At 43.1% G+C, this 14,537-nt stretch overlaps 1 protein-coding gene across 1 annotated transcript in view; it reads left to right on the top strand.

Moving 5' to 3' along the window:
• LOC107118035 (chromosome unknown open reading frame, human C1orf168) overlaps window positions 1-14,537 on the top strand; it is a 67,687-nt gene that overhangs the window by 44,731 nt on the left and 8,419 nt on the right. Inside the window, exons 12-15 of the mRNA XM_015420262.1 lie at window positions 876-945; window positions 8,600-8,692; window positions 12,651-12,679; window positions 13,323-13,383. Coding sequence (XP_015275748.1) covers window positions 876-945; window positions 8,600-8,692; window positions 12,651-12,679; window positions 13,323-13,383 — 253 coding nt within the window. The remainder of the gene's footprint in view (window positions 1-875; window positions 946-8,599; window positions 8,693-12,650; window positions 12,680-13,322; window positions 13,384-14,537) is intronic.

The raw sequence follows: 14,537 nt of genomic DNA, 5'->3' as shown, positions 1-14,537 counted from the left end.
TTTTTCACCAGCTCGGCCATTTGCTGTTGTTGCTTTGCCAAACTCTGGTTGGATGCAGTCATTTGTTGGTTAATACTATCGAGTCTTTCATTAATGGGCCGGAGCAGCTCTGATAACATGGAGAACACATCTCCTTCCTCAATCCTTGGACTTTGACCGCCCCGCCCAACTTGTCTCGCTGCTTTTCCTCTCGTGCCGGCCATTTTCAACTTTGTTTACACTAAGGAACACCTTTTCGCCCTTTTTCAAACAGCGCAAATTTATCCGCAAAACAGCTAAGTCTTTGGCACACTTTAACGCTCTTCTTTTCTCCTCCCCCCCTCTTTCTCTGCGTCTCAGTTCAGTTTGTTTACGTCTGGGATTCTCTCCCGATGCCGCTTCTGCTGGGGGGGGAGCTAACTTTTAGAACTTTTTCGCTCGGTTTTTTCTCCAATTCGTTGACGGTCTACTCACAGATCCCTTGTAGTTACGCTCATTCGTTGACCTTCTTGCTTGTCCCGGCTGGCATCAGCTATGCTCAGTAAGAACCGAGCCTCACAGGGGGTGGACTGATTGGGGCAAAAAGGAGCGCCTCAATTCTCCGGCTTCCGCCATCGAAGAGGTCACCCCCCCAGTGCCCCCGGCTCGGAGCCTTTAACTAAGGCTCACCTGGGGGTGCCACTTGAGGTGGCACTCCTCCAACACCCCTGGAGCGCGGATTGCCTCCCTAGCTTCAGGGGAGAGCCTCCGCCATCACTGAGCCGCAGACCGGAAGTGTCAACTTTTAAAAAATATGCTTAAAGCTTATCTTCTGAACATCTAACTCTTCTTTAATGAAATTCCACATTCTTGACGGTAAGTTCTTTTCTGATGATAGTTATTTTTTCTGTGTTAAGTTCCAGGTAATACCTTTGAAGAAACATATGAGGATGTTCAAAGTGAAGACTATAAATCAACAAAATCAGAGTGAGTTTCTTGTCTTTATGTTAAAATAGTTTATTTGAGCTCTTTTTCTGTTCATTGATCAGGTGCCTTGTGGTTATGCAGTGTATTCTCCACTACATACTGCATGAATAAGTACCTGGATTTTCAGCTGAGTCCACACTCAACAGAGAACTATGATCTATCATTGCTCTTTGATGTATAATATGTTACAGGGGTCATTTCATAGAAAAAGAGGTGCAGGAGCTCATTTGCATAGCTCATTTACATATGCCATACCCCCTGACAAAGGGCAGGCATGCAAGCATGCCTGGGTTCCCTGCCTGATCTTCCCAAGATCGGGCAGGGAACCCAGGCATGTTTAAAATGCCTTTCTGGGGAAGGGAACCCAGACATGTTTAAAATGCCCATCTGGGGAAGGGAAAGAAAGGCATTTAAATCTCCTCCCACTTCCCTGAGTTTCTCCACCAAAGCAGAGAGGCTCAGGGGGGAAAGGGGGCATGTCTGCCCATCTCCACTTCCTCTCCCAGCCAACCCACTGTGGCGGGCTGGCTGGAGAAGGCAGGAACTTGCCTGGGTTCCCTGCCCAATCTTCTCCAGGTGCCCCGCAGCTGTGGGACACCTGGAGAAGATTGGGCAGGGAAGAAAGGCATTTAAATCCTCCCAGATGGTGGTGGGCTGCCCCTGGGCTCCTTACTGCTGAAGCACTGCTCCGGCAGGAAATGACCCCTGATACGTTGTATTCACATATGTTTAAATTTATGCATATGGTGTGTGGAATGGCTCTAGGAACAGACTGCAGAAATCCTATAGCTAAATCACACTGTTCTTTGGTTTAGATGAATCCATTAGTTTGGATCCCATGAGATTTCTGTGGATGAAGGTTTGGGGAGGAGGCTTTTATATATTCTGCCTTCCCGCTGAAGACTCTTCTACCCCACCTATGTTGTTCTGAGGGGTCTCTTTAGAGGGCTCTTGGGAAAGTTTTGGGTTGCAGAGCAATGTGGAAGCAAGCAAGTTCTGCTTCTTCACAGACAGAAATCCTATAAGTTTATGGAAATGTCCTGAGGATCCAAGCCATTGTGTGACGAATGATAGTGGGGTCCACAAGGATCTGTATTGGGACCAGTGCTATTTTATTTGTTCATAAATTATTTGGAATTCTGGGTGAGCAGTGCAGTAGCCAGGTTTGCAGATGATACCAAATTAGTCAAGATGGTGAAAACCAAGGTGGATTGTGGAACTACAGGAGGATCTCTCTTAATTGGGAGAGTGGGCAACAATGTGGCAAATGAAGTTCAGTGTAAGTAAGTGAAGGTGATGCATACTGGAACTAAAAATTCTAACTTTAAATATATGCTGATGGAGTCTAAAGTGATACTTAGATTTAAAGAGATCCTGGGCGTGTAGTGGAAAGCTCTATGAAAATGTCAACCCAGTGCGCAGCAGCAGTGAAAAAGGCAAACTCTGTGCTAGGAATTATAAAAAAGGAATTGAAAATAAAATGGCCAGTATTGTAATGACCTTGTATGAAATGACAGTGAAGCCTTATTTGGAATACTGTGTGTAGTTCTGGCTTTTTAAAAAAGGTGAAGGTTCCCTTGCTCGAAAGCCAGTCGAATCCGATTTTAGGGTTGCGGTGCTCATCTCCGTTTCAAAGCCGAAGAGCTAGTGCTGTCCGAAGACATTTCCGTGGTCATGTGGCCGGCATGACTAAACACCAAGGCTCACGGAACGCTGTTACCTTCCCACTGAAGTGGTACCTATTTATCTACTTGCAATTTCTTGCTTTCGAACTGCTAGGTTGGCAGGAGAGTTCTGGCGACTGTATCTCAAAAAGGATATTGCAGCCCTCGAATTGAAATAAGCGATTTACCTTCTGGCTGTGAAAAGCAGAGCGGAGGCCTGGGAGCTGTCCCAGTGAATTGTATCCAAAACTTCCAAAAAAGTAAACAAAACGGCAACATGGCGAGTTCGAGAAAGTTAGCAGAGAAACAGCCCAAGAAGACAGGCGGGACTTCCTGTCCTAGTCCCTCTACTACTGGAGCTGCTGCCAATCAACCTGACACTGATCTTGCACGCCATCTGCTGGCAGAACTGCAAAAAATAAACAGAAAACTTGACTCAGTAGAAGATGCTTTGGGTTTACAGCAAAAGAAGATAACAGAGGTAGCTGAGAAGATGGATGATACTGTAAAGAAATGCCTTTTATCAGCAGAAGAAGTACAGATAGTTAAGAAGAAGGTCCAAAAAGTGGAAAAGCATCAAGAAAGACAAGACAACAAGCTGCTTATGCTTCAAATGGAAAAAATCTAACCTTATTCTCCGCTTCCAGGGACTGAGGGAGGAAGTTGGGGAGATCCTTAGAGACATTTTATCAACTGCACTTGCACCATTGGTTGGCATTGAAGCGGACAAAATAAAAGAAGAGATGGATTAGGCCTATCGAGCCTATTCCAATTTTACAAGGAAAAATAAATTGCCAGCAGAAGTGGTGGTGAAATTTTCAAAACAGCGTCTCAGGGATCAGATTTTAAAGTCTACATCAGCAACACCCCTGAAAATCGGGGATCAACAGATCAGAATTTTGAAAGATGTTCCATTTGAAATCAGAATGAAAAGAAAGGAATATAAAGGACTGACCACCTTCTTACAAAAACACCAAACGACTTACAAATGGTTGATACCAGAAGGACTGGTTTTCAAGTTTAATGATAAAAGAGAGAAGATTGACTCCATCTTCAAGGCTCAAGATTTTTTGAAAAAGCATGTCAGCAAAGAAGAAAACTCTAAAGCTTAAAAACTGCTATTTTTCTTTTTTCATTGGACTTTACTTTGGAAGAACAAACTGATACCAGAAGGACAATACTAACATACTAATTGCTTTGGCTAAAACTACTAGAAGAAAAGAAGAAGCTTCGATGAGGAAGAATAATAAAAATAAAAATGTGGATTCTCTGATTGGACTATAAAAAATTTAACAGACTAACATATTATTAATACCACTCACTCTTTTCTTTGTCCCTCTTTATACCCTTCCTTATTTCTAACTTTTAGCGAAATATCTCCCCTTTTTAGGGGAGCGAATAAAGCTTTTTCAAAAAAAAAAAAAGGATATTGCAGCCCTATAAAAAGTGCAAAGGAGGACAATTGAGATGATTAAGAGGTTGGAACACCTTTCCTAGAAGTATAGAAAAAAGTTGACTGGGGACGATGACAAGACAGAGGTTTATAAAATTCTATTTGTGGTAGAGGAAATAGTTAGAGGGAGTTTTTCCTCCCTTTTCCATGCTAGGACTTGCAAGCACCCAGTGAAGTTGTTGAGAAATAGGTTCAGGATAGACAAAAAGAAATGATTCTTTACTCAACAACTAATTAAACTATGGAATTCAGTGTCAGTGGAGGTAGTGATGGCTATGAGCACAGATAGTGTTGTGTCCGCTGACCGCCACCAGAGGCCAGCGCACACTCCTGAGCTTGGGTCCTAGACAACAATGGGGACTAGGATCCTAGTCCCTCCACTGGGGGACCAATGGGACCGTGGCGGGAGAGTCAAACTCGTCAATGGGACCCAGGGGTGTGTCCCTGGTTATGTATATAGTTGGCCTGCCGGCCGTTGTTCTTTGTCTTTGTTGTGTACCAGTAAAGCTATGCTGATCACTGCATCAGTCTCCATGCTCTCTTCATGCGTCTAACCCACTACACTTCAGATAGCTTTAGAAGTGGTTAGATTAAACAGATAGATGGAGCAGAGGTCCGTCTACAGAGGCAGCAAGGCTATGAGTACCAGTGCTAGGAGTTAACAGCAGGAGAGGATCTCTGCCTCTGTCTCGAGAGCCAGTTTGGTGTAGTGGTTAAGTGCGCAGACTCTAATCTGGGAGAACCAAGTTTGATTCCCCACTCCTCCACTTGCACCTGCTGGATAACCTTGGGCAAGCCATAATTCTGGCACAGCTGTTCTTGAAAAAGAGCAGTTTCTGTCAGTGCTCTCTCAGCCCCACCTTCCTCACAGGGTGTCTGTTGTGGGGAGGGGAAGGGAAAGGAGTTTGTAAGCCACTATGATACTCCTTAAGGTAGTGAAGGGCGGGGTATAAATCCAATCTCCTCTTCTTCTTCCCCTCTTTGTTTTGCCCTCGAGGGCAGTGGTTTGGCTGCTATGTGAAACGGTATGCTGGACATGATGGACGACTGGTCTCATCCAGCAGGCTTCAGTGGTGTACCGGGGGGGGATTGTCCACCCTGGGTGCAGCTTAAGGAAGGCCTCTGAAGGGGGCCCCTCAAAGCCAGTGTTGTCTTGCTGCCTCCAACCAAATGTCTTTCTTTTTATTTTTAAAATGAAGTTCTGGCTGCAGCCACTAGGGGCACAAGGAAGTCTGAGCATAGCTTCCCTTTTCTCCAAGACTCAAACAAACTTCCTTAACAGATTATACTGATAGCTGTTACAGTAACTGCCAACCTGCAAGTCATTTTCTCCAATAGCCTAGCATTTCTCTCTCCCTTTCCTTCCACCCAGCTCAGCCAGATCTTGCAAAGCAATATTTAGGGTGTTGCAGCAAGATAAAACAACCTTTCCCTCTCTTAATTTCTCTCCATCTTTTCCACACAATTTTCTATGTCCCCCCCACACACCTTTATTTTCACTTCTTGGTCTCCAAGACCTTCTCATCCCTACCTTGTTTGGGGACAGAATGTATTTAAGAGTGGTACAGTAGCAAACCTTTGTTAATATTATGCTGGGTGCTCTGTGCATTGTACTGGTTCTGTTGGGGAACAAAATGACCCCCTTCATTTTCTTCTGTAGAGATTATCTGGTATGACTTTAGTCCTTTGGGAACAATAGAGGATGGGGGCACCTTCTTTTTTGGAGGTAGTGTGTTTCTTAGCATCCAGTCTGTTGAAGCTTGCAATCACTATTTTGTGATGCTTTGGGTAGTGTTAGTAAAAATTAGTACAAAGGCAGACTCCTAGATCTCAGAAATGCCTTGTAGATGTTTGAGATGGTCAGCTCTTGGACTTCAAAATGGAGAACAGAAACCCTCCCAGGTGCCTGCTCAGAACACGAGTGGTGTGATGGATTTTTTTTCTTGCCATCGAGTCACAGCTTTTCAAGGCAAGAGATGTTTGGAGCTGGCCTGCCATTTCCTGCCTCCACGTCAGCCCTGCTTAGCTTCTGAGATCTGATAAGATCAGACTATCCTGGGGTTATCCAAGCCAGGGCTAGGCTGAGAGTAATGTGACTGGCCCAAGGTCACCCAGCAAGCTTCCATGGCATGAGTGGGGATTTGAACCTGGATTTCCCAGATTCTAGTCCAACACTTTAAGCAACACGCCACACTGGCTCTCGTGATGGAATAGCGTGCTGGAATTTGATTTTTTTAAAAAACTGGCATGTTTATATACACAAGTTAAATACAAGAAATGTTTCTTGTATTTAAACGTTCCTTTTCTGGCCACTGAACACAAAGTCTGGGTCCAGTGGCACCCTTAAAACCAAACTTTGTTCTGCTGCTTCAGACCAACACAGCTCCCCACCTGAATCTATTTTCTGGCCATTATTATTATTCATTTTATTATGATTATTTATTACGATTATTAATGTAAATAATTTTGTTGTATTGAGGAGGGGGCCTTACCTTGATCGCTCCAGCCTTGCCTGATCTCGTCAGATCTCAGAAGTTAAGCAGGGCCGATGCAGAGCCAGGCAGTGGCAAACCACCTCCCAATGTCTCCTGCCTTGAAGACCCTATAGGGTCACCATAAATCAGCTGTGACTTGATGACAAAAAAAAAAAATAGAGGGGGTGTTAAAAATTGTCTGCCCCAGGTGCCAAATAGGCTAGGTAAACCACTGGCAGGCTTTACTTATGTTCTTAACCCATGCAGCTCTCAGTGCATACCTGTGACTTTGAATGTCCCTTTACTGCACCATTATTTTAGTTTTGCTATACAGGAAGCATGTTCATTCTCTCCTAATGTCAGACTCAGAGAAGGCAGTAAAGATGCACATGCACACCATGGCCACTGGTTCAAGGCTACCATGGAAACTAGTACTAGTACTTTTGCCAAGAAAAAGGCCAGGACCACCTAGTGAGTTAAAGCCATAGGAGTCCCAGCAATTGTGTCATTCATCTCCTTCCATGAGTGGCATTACACATGCTAGTCAATATGTGGGTCATTTTCTCACAGTAGTGGAATTCTCCATTTGGTCGCTGGTGTAGGTAGTAACTGGCTGTTTTCCACATGGCCTTACAGCTGCAAAAAGGTGATCGCTACACCCCCCCCATAAAGTCTTCTTGCGGCTTTTTCATGGGCTTTCACTTGACTTCTATATCCTCTCCGTTCTTTAGAACTGTAGTAGTGCAGTAATAACTCATTTCGTTTAGCTCTGAAAGTATTAACCAGACTTTAAAAGGTCCCAGTGCTTTATTGCAGAATCAGCAAATCATTTCATCGTGAATTACTATTCTGTGAGGTCTGCTTAATTAAAAAGCGAGCCTTGATTAATATCTTTAAAATATCAACTGTAACATTTTAATCTGTGCAATTGAGGGTTTAAAATTTGTAAAGGGTATCTGTAGACATTTTCTCAGTTCTCTCCTTGTCTGTAAGCTGATGGCTTCTTTCTACTGAAAATGGGGTAGGCCACATTTGGAGGTTGTCTGTGCCAAGTTGCAGGGGATGGTACAATCCTGAGATAGAGAAAGTCTTCCTTGCCTACAGCCATGATTTGCATAAACTGAACACTTCCAGAAATGTATCCTCATGGATACTCGTTGGATTCGTGAGGGTGATTGTGCTCTCACTGCACCTCCTTGATTTGTCAAGAAGGGGGCTAAGAAAATAAGCTACTGCTTATTTGTCCAGTTTCCCGTACATGGATTTGGGAAGAATTCAGAGAAATCCTGTTTTCCTATTCTAATGGTAATATGGATTTATTAGCATGGATGCATGCAATGGCCTGCAAGATTATATGTGCACTGATCTGATTGGTGCCAGGCTGGGCAGGGTGGTGTTGGAGAGAGACAAAAGATAGTGTAAGTTTAGGAAGGAGGTAAATTCAAAACGTTTGAGAAACATTGGCTTAAAGCACATCCTCTTTCAATTATAACCATATTACTTTTCGCCATACTAATTATTCCCCAGCTGCAACCGACCTCTTGATGTATAGTTATTGTAATTCTATACTTCAAAATTATTTAGAACAAACAGAAAAATCATAACACCCCTGTGCACCTGTCACATTTTGAAGATGATTATTTAAGCGTCGTCAGGTGATGCATGAAGTCTTGAAGGACTGTGTCACTAAATGAGAGTGGAGACCATCTAATTTTAGGATTATCTCCATTCATCAGTGGTCAGGCAGATGGCCTTGGGAAGTTCTCAGAGCAAGTGGTTAGAGCTATCCTCTGTTTATTCTTATAGCTGGTACTTGGAAGCAACCTGTATCAGAACATAGATGTCCCATTTAAACCTCTACTTCATGGATTTGTCTAATCCCATTTAAGCATGATAAACTAGTGGCAGTTTTTAAATCTTGTTGAGTGAAGGAATTCTTTCTTCAGACACTCCTAACTCTACTGTAAATCGATGATACTTTAATAAATGGCACTTTGATAAAAATGTCCTATGTATCGCTTTCAGTCTTTATTTTAATGTCTTATATTTTCCTTTTTACCTAGTAATGACAAAGTAGAAAAACTAAAGAAATTTGGGAAAATTTTCAAGAAAGAAAAGTTTAAAATGAAGAACGCTCAGCTGAAAGAGAATATCTGGTATGAAAATTATTTTGGCATGGGGCAGCTATCAAATTAAGTTACTTAAGTTAGGTTACTTTGTCTCCTCTTTACTAGTTTATTTCACTAGGAAATTAAAAGGAAATCCACTTGATGCCCACCTTGGGATGGGCACTATATTTCATCCGAACCCACCTCATAAAGGATGCAGTAGAGGAAAGGAGATCTACGTACATTACTCTTTGGAGAAAAATCAAGACAAATTGTAATGTTCATCAGTCATTTCAAGCAGCCATTTTAAGCATCTGTGAAACATTATGTGGTGCAATTTTGATAGCAGATCACAGCACTCTAAAGACATGTATCTCATCTCTGCAAAGTGTTCATAACAGAATGGCATGCACTCCAACAAAATGTAAGTGGCACAACAACCAAAGCAGTAGATGAAACTTTAGGAAGGCAAAATGGGAGTTATATATCCATCTTACAACATTTAAGCAGAAGGAAAGCGAGTGTGGAACAGGGAGCCCTGTGAGTTAATAGTGAAGAATGTTTGAGCTAGAAAACAAGAAAAAGCAGATGGCAGTATGAACATATCCTCTAGTTCCCAAATGAGGACTATTTTGTGCCTTGCTATTGTTGTATCTCAGCTCTACACTTGTTGGCAGTGGTTGGTTTGTGGCGTGATGCTAGAGTACTTGCAAGTGGCACTGAAACTGTATTCTGTCCTAACCGATTGGTAGGCAGTGTGTCATTATCACTCTATCTACATATAGGAAAGTAGGGATGCTGGGCAGCAACGCTGCTCAACAGTTTCTGTGGCCTATAGTCTAGAGCCACTCTAGGTTTCGGGGAATCCCAGATGGAGAAAGCCTGGGCCTCCTCTTATCTCCCTTTCCACCCCGCCTGTGTGTCCTTCTCCCACTCACAAGCCTTCCCACCTCCCATGCTTAGTTGCCTGTAGCACATGCATACACTTTCAACAGTAGCACTGGAGTGCCTCCACTGTGCACCACTCTCATGCCCTTCCCCAGTGACACTGGGCAGCTGGGAGCATGGGTGTCAGACTGCTTCATGTAAACAGATGTGGAATGGCATGCAAAGAGATGGTAGCAGAGGTGCACAAATAGTAGTCAACAGCAGTGGGCCCCACCATAAGCTCTGGGCACTGGCATTTGCCCTACCTCAAGGTATCCTGACTCCAGTCCGGCTGTAGTCTACTGTTCCTAGTGTCTAATTTTTGAGGTCTTTATCAAGAAACTCAGAGTGCTAGTTGGAGTCCTGATATCCTCATTTTTTCTCTTCTCTGAACCATACAATGCAGTAAGCCCCACCAGCAGGCTGTAAGTAGATGGTGACAAAGACAGTCTTGTTGGGGTTACCACATCTAGTGAATGAATTGGCTACTACTCAGCTCTGTGTGTATGTGCATGTGTGCATGCACATATCTAGGGTTGCCAGCTCCCCTTGCCATCATGGTGGGTGGATTTGTTCCAGTGGTGGGTGGGACGTCACATGCGAAGTCCCCGATGCAATGACATCACCCAGAACTGACATCATTGCTTCAGCGACATCGCACACAATGCTCTGGTTTTGGGGCAAAACTCTATGGCTTTTTGCCTTCAAAACCATAGAGTTTGCCCAAAAACCAGAGTGTCACCGCATGACATCCCCGGCATGATGACATCACCCAAAAGTGATGCCATTGTGTTGAGGACATCGTGCAATGATGTCCTTGTTTGGGGGTGGGGTTTCCCCAGCTGGCTAGCAGTGGATCAAACCTCCCAAAAGCAGGGCTGTCCATTATCCAGGACTGAACAAAAAATGTGGAATGCTTTATAATGTTAATTTTTTAATGCTGCTCTTTAATGAAGAGATGTTGGCTTTCCTTAAGTAATTTAGTTTATCTAGTTTGTATTTCTTTTGAAGCAACACAGCAGCATCTGTTTACATCAAGGTGCTGATGATACTGTTCACAGGGTTTACCAGTCTCAAGGTAGGGCCTGGAGTTCTTCCGGAATGACACCTGATCACCAGAGTACAGAGATCAGGGTTTTTCTCTCTGAAGGAAATGGCAGTATTAGGGGCATCAGAGTATAGCCACCAAAGTCGGACTGTGAATTTAGTGCTAAATTTAAAGAGACACTACTACAATAATCCAAAAATTATACAATTTAAATCTATCTCACCGTGAATATTATCAGTACAAAGAATAACAAAAATAAGTGCAAAAAGTTTACAAAATATTAAGTACAAGAAGTTTCCCAAGCCAAAGTCGGCAACCCTAACAACTTAAAATACTAGTTTTTTTTCCTGCATGAGCCCTACAAAGAAAATGGCAGTCCTGGACTTACCTGGGGCTGTTTTGTGGCTGCAGGCTGAGGGGCAGGGCAGGAGCAAGGTGGTTGTTCCTCTGGCCGTGGCATTGCGTGAGTTCCTTGCTGCTGTGGCTGGGAGCCTTCTGGGTGGGGCAGGGTGGGGCTTAGCAGTCTCCTCTTTGAGCTGCACAATTGCCAACAGGCAAGCTGCCTGGGCCTCACCTTGTCAAACATTCCCTCCCTCTTCCCTCCCCATAGCAGCATGCCCAGCTTGAGGACTGGCACCCAGCTCCACCCCCAGGTGGCTGGGGAACCATGCAGAGGCTTGCACCCGTGTGGGTCCACTCGCTTGCCACTTCAGATTTCCCCTAGCATGTGGGGTGGGAAAGGGTTCCATCGGATGAAAGTTGGGTCATCTGATGCCTGTATCTGTGCCCTATGCTGCACCAATGCTCCTTTGGCTGCAATCAATAAAGCTGTGGCCTGTTTTACTTCACCAGGTTCTCTGAGTGGAGTTGCCTCTCCACCCCCTCACACTGCCCTTGGGATCTCAGGTCTGAACCCCTCATGAAACTGGTTTGTGCCCAGCTGCTCCCTACTGCTTAAATGCCTTTCAGCTGGGGCAGTTCCCTAACATGCCACACATAATTGATTTACTGGTGTCAAGAAATACTGTGCTGGTCTGAGGTCTTGCTTTCCACCTTAATCACCCTAGTACTTTTTTGCTATTTTAAATCTGTAGAAGTTTTATTGGGCAGAATTGCACCATGTCTTTGATAAATAGAAGTGTGTAGTATCTGTGTAATACAAAATAGTGGCACATGTTGATAGAGGTGATTTATAAGATCATTGATGTGAGCTGAGATGGAAAGCATTAATTGAAGGATGTTCACTCAGACATACCCTACTATTAACCTTCCACTTTATACTGATTATTTTTATGATTTAATTGCCACTCTGGTCAATAGACAAAGTCCAAACCAAGTAGCACAAGCATAGGAGCACTGAAAGAAGGCAACAGCCCTGCCTCCTCCCCCACAATAGTCTTTTGTGCCTCCCTGTACCATGTGAGGGGAAAAGGTGGAGTTTTCAGTAGGAGGAGACAGTGGGTGAAACTTGTCCTCGGCCACTGGATAAACTGCAGTTATGTTGATGAAGCGATACCTCTGGATCCAAACCGAAGAGTCAGCACCAAACTGCCTTTATTCCGGATGGTGATACCCTGAATAAAAGCCAACTCCCAAATCAAAGTCCCTTAGCCAATGGCAGTATCAAAGTGTTTCACAATACTGAATCTTTTTTTCTTAATACCCCACAAAAAGTAACTAATAAAATCATGCCCCAAAGAACAGCATGAATAATGTATCCAGACCTACTATTCCTAAATATATACAAGAACTTTTATGGGGCGGGAGCATAAACCATAGACTACAATGGTTTATACTAGGGGTTAATAATCCATATAAATAATAATGGGCATTTGCTGTAATCTGCTCATTTAACATTTTTTTCTCTAAAACTCTTAGATTACAAAAAATGTAACAGTGATTGTATCTGTGGTGGGGAGAAGGGGGTGAAGAGTAATTCGTTCTTAAAGCCTTGGTTGCAGTTGCTATGCAACCAATATTGCTATTTATAAATAATGTTGACATGCATGTAATTTATTTCCCCCCCTCCAGCAACCTCTCCAGTTCTGTGCCAAATCTAGGTAAGGATATTTGCTCAATGGTAAAAATCTTTTCACTTGAAAGGGTGAGGTGGGGGTCTAAACAATGGCCCCCTAGGCTGAACTATCCCCATAAATGGTCAAACTGCAACTTCTAAAATTTTTTTTAATTGACTGATTTCCATTGTCAGTTTTATAGGAGACTGTGACCCATGACAGTTTTTGGTATACCTGTCCTTTAGGACTAATGTTTAGTTATCTACAAAGGCATATTTGAACTGCCTAATACAAACTTGATTATAGTGTATCATTTTCAAAAAGCACTTTGAAGGCTTATTTCACAGGTATTATTCTTGAGTAAAATGGATTACAAGTTCATTTTCTTATACAGTAGAAAATTCTTAGGTCGTCAAAGAACAACTTTATACTAGCCCTTCAGTCAAGTAACAAGTTTCCTTGGGTTTCTGAGACAGCTATTCTTCCTATAAAAATAATATATCAATATTCTTGAACGTGAAGCAGTGGATGGTTAACTTCTGAGGCAATTATTAGTTTTTTAAAAAGAAGACCTCTGATGTTTTAGTGAGTCTGGATTAATGTGGACTTTATACGTGTTTATTTTCCATGTTTATCAAGTAAATGGCTTATATTATTGTGTTTAACTATTGAATGGTTTTGATGGTAGATGTTATGACCCAGGAAAACATGGTATATGACGATGTCAACATGGAAGAAAATGCTACAAAGTAGGTTATGTTTTTGTTTCAAATCACAAAAACTCTTTTGTCAATACTGTTACTATTTCAGGCCTCTAATGTGTAAAGTCTTGTAATAGCCAATTTTAGCCAAATCAGTGGATTTCACATCCCACAGCTAAGCAGTTACGTATCTGTTAGATAAAGCAAAGGAGGACAGGTTTATGATGGAGAGTTCAGGTTAAAGTTCAAGAGAAGGCAAAGCAAAATTATCAGTGGTGGGATCAGGTCAGTAAACAGTAGCTTAACTGTGAGGGACCTAAATCTGTCCTCTTTTTTAAAATACATATTTATTCTAAGAAGAAATAAGGGGTACAGAAAAAAGAAAGGAAACAGGGAATTGAAAAAGATTTTCAATATTTACAGTTATCAAGGTATAGGTAATGTATAATATATAAAGCATATATGTCAACTATAAACATTATCTCCCTTATATACAAAAGCTGAATGATGGTGGCACTTCTCTAGAACATCCCACACGCTCCAGAATTGGTTGGCGCCCTGGTGTGTCAGAATCTGTCCCTATCCATTGGCTGCATTGCTTGAGTCTCACTTCCAACATTCTAAACATTTTGCTGTTCCTCTCTCCCTCATAGCCAGTCAGAACACAGAGGTTATTTGCATATGCAGCCTCATTGGCCTTTGCCTCGGAACACAGAGGTTGTTTGCATATGCGACTTGATTGGCTTTTGCCTCTAACATTCTAAACAGTTTGCTGTTCTGAGGTAAAATGTGTCCAATCTCCAGGTGAGGGCTGGAGATCACTCAGAATTGCAACTGCTTTCCAGATGGCAGAGATCAGTTCCCCTGGAGAAAATGGTGGGCTCTGTATCCTTATGTGCTGCTGAGGTGGCCCCCGTATGACAGCCAATGTGACGTAGCAGGGCTTCAGAGCACGGGAGAGGCTGCAGGTGTGTGGGGGGTGAAAAGCTGAAGAGTGAGGGGGAAATAAAGGTAGGTTGATGATTGGCTGGGAAGGAGTTCCTGGAGATTCCTGGAGATGTGAGGGATGGAGTCTGGAGAGGGTGAGGTTTCAGGAGGCATGGGACCTTGGACAGGTACAAAGCCATAGACTCCACCCTCCAAACCAACCATTCCCTTCTGGGGAACCATCATTGCCAATCTCCATGTGAGGGCTGGAAATC

Source organism: Gekko japonicus, unplaced genomic scaffold (genome assembly GCF_001447785.1).
Source record: "Gekko japonicus isolate JY-2015 unplaced genomic scaffold, Gekko_japonicus_V1.1 scaffold284, whole genome shotgun sequence".
Taxonomy (NCBI): Eukaryota; Metazoa; Chordata; class Lepidosauria; order Squamata; family Gekkonidae; genus Gekko; species Gekko japonicus.
This window is presented reverse-complemented; position numbering and strand designations above follow the sequence as displayed.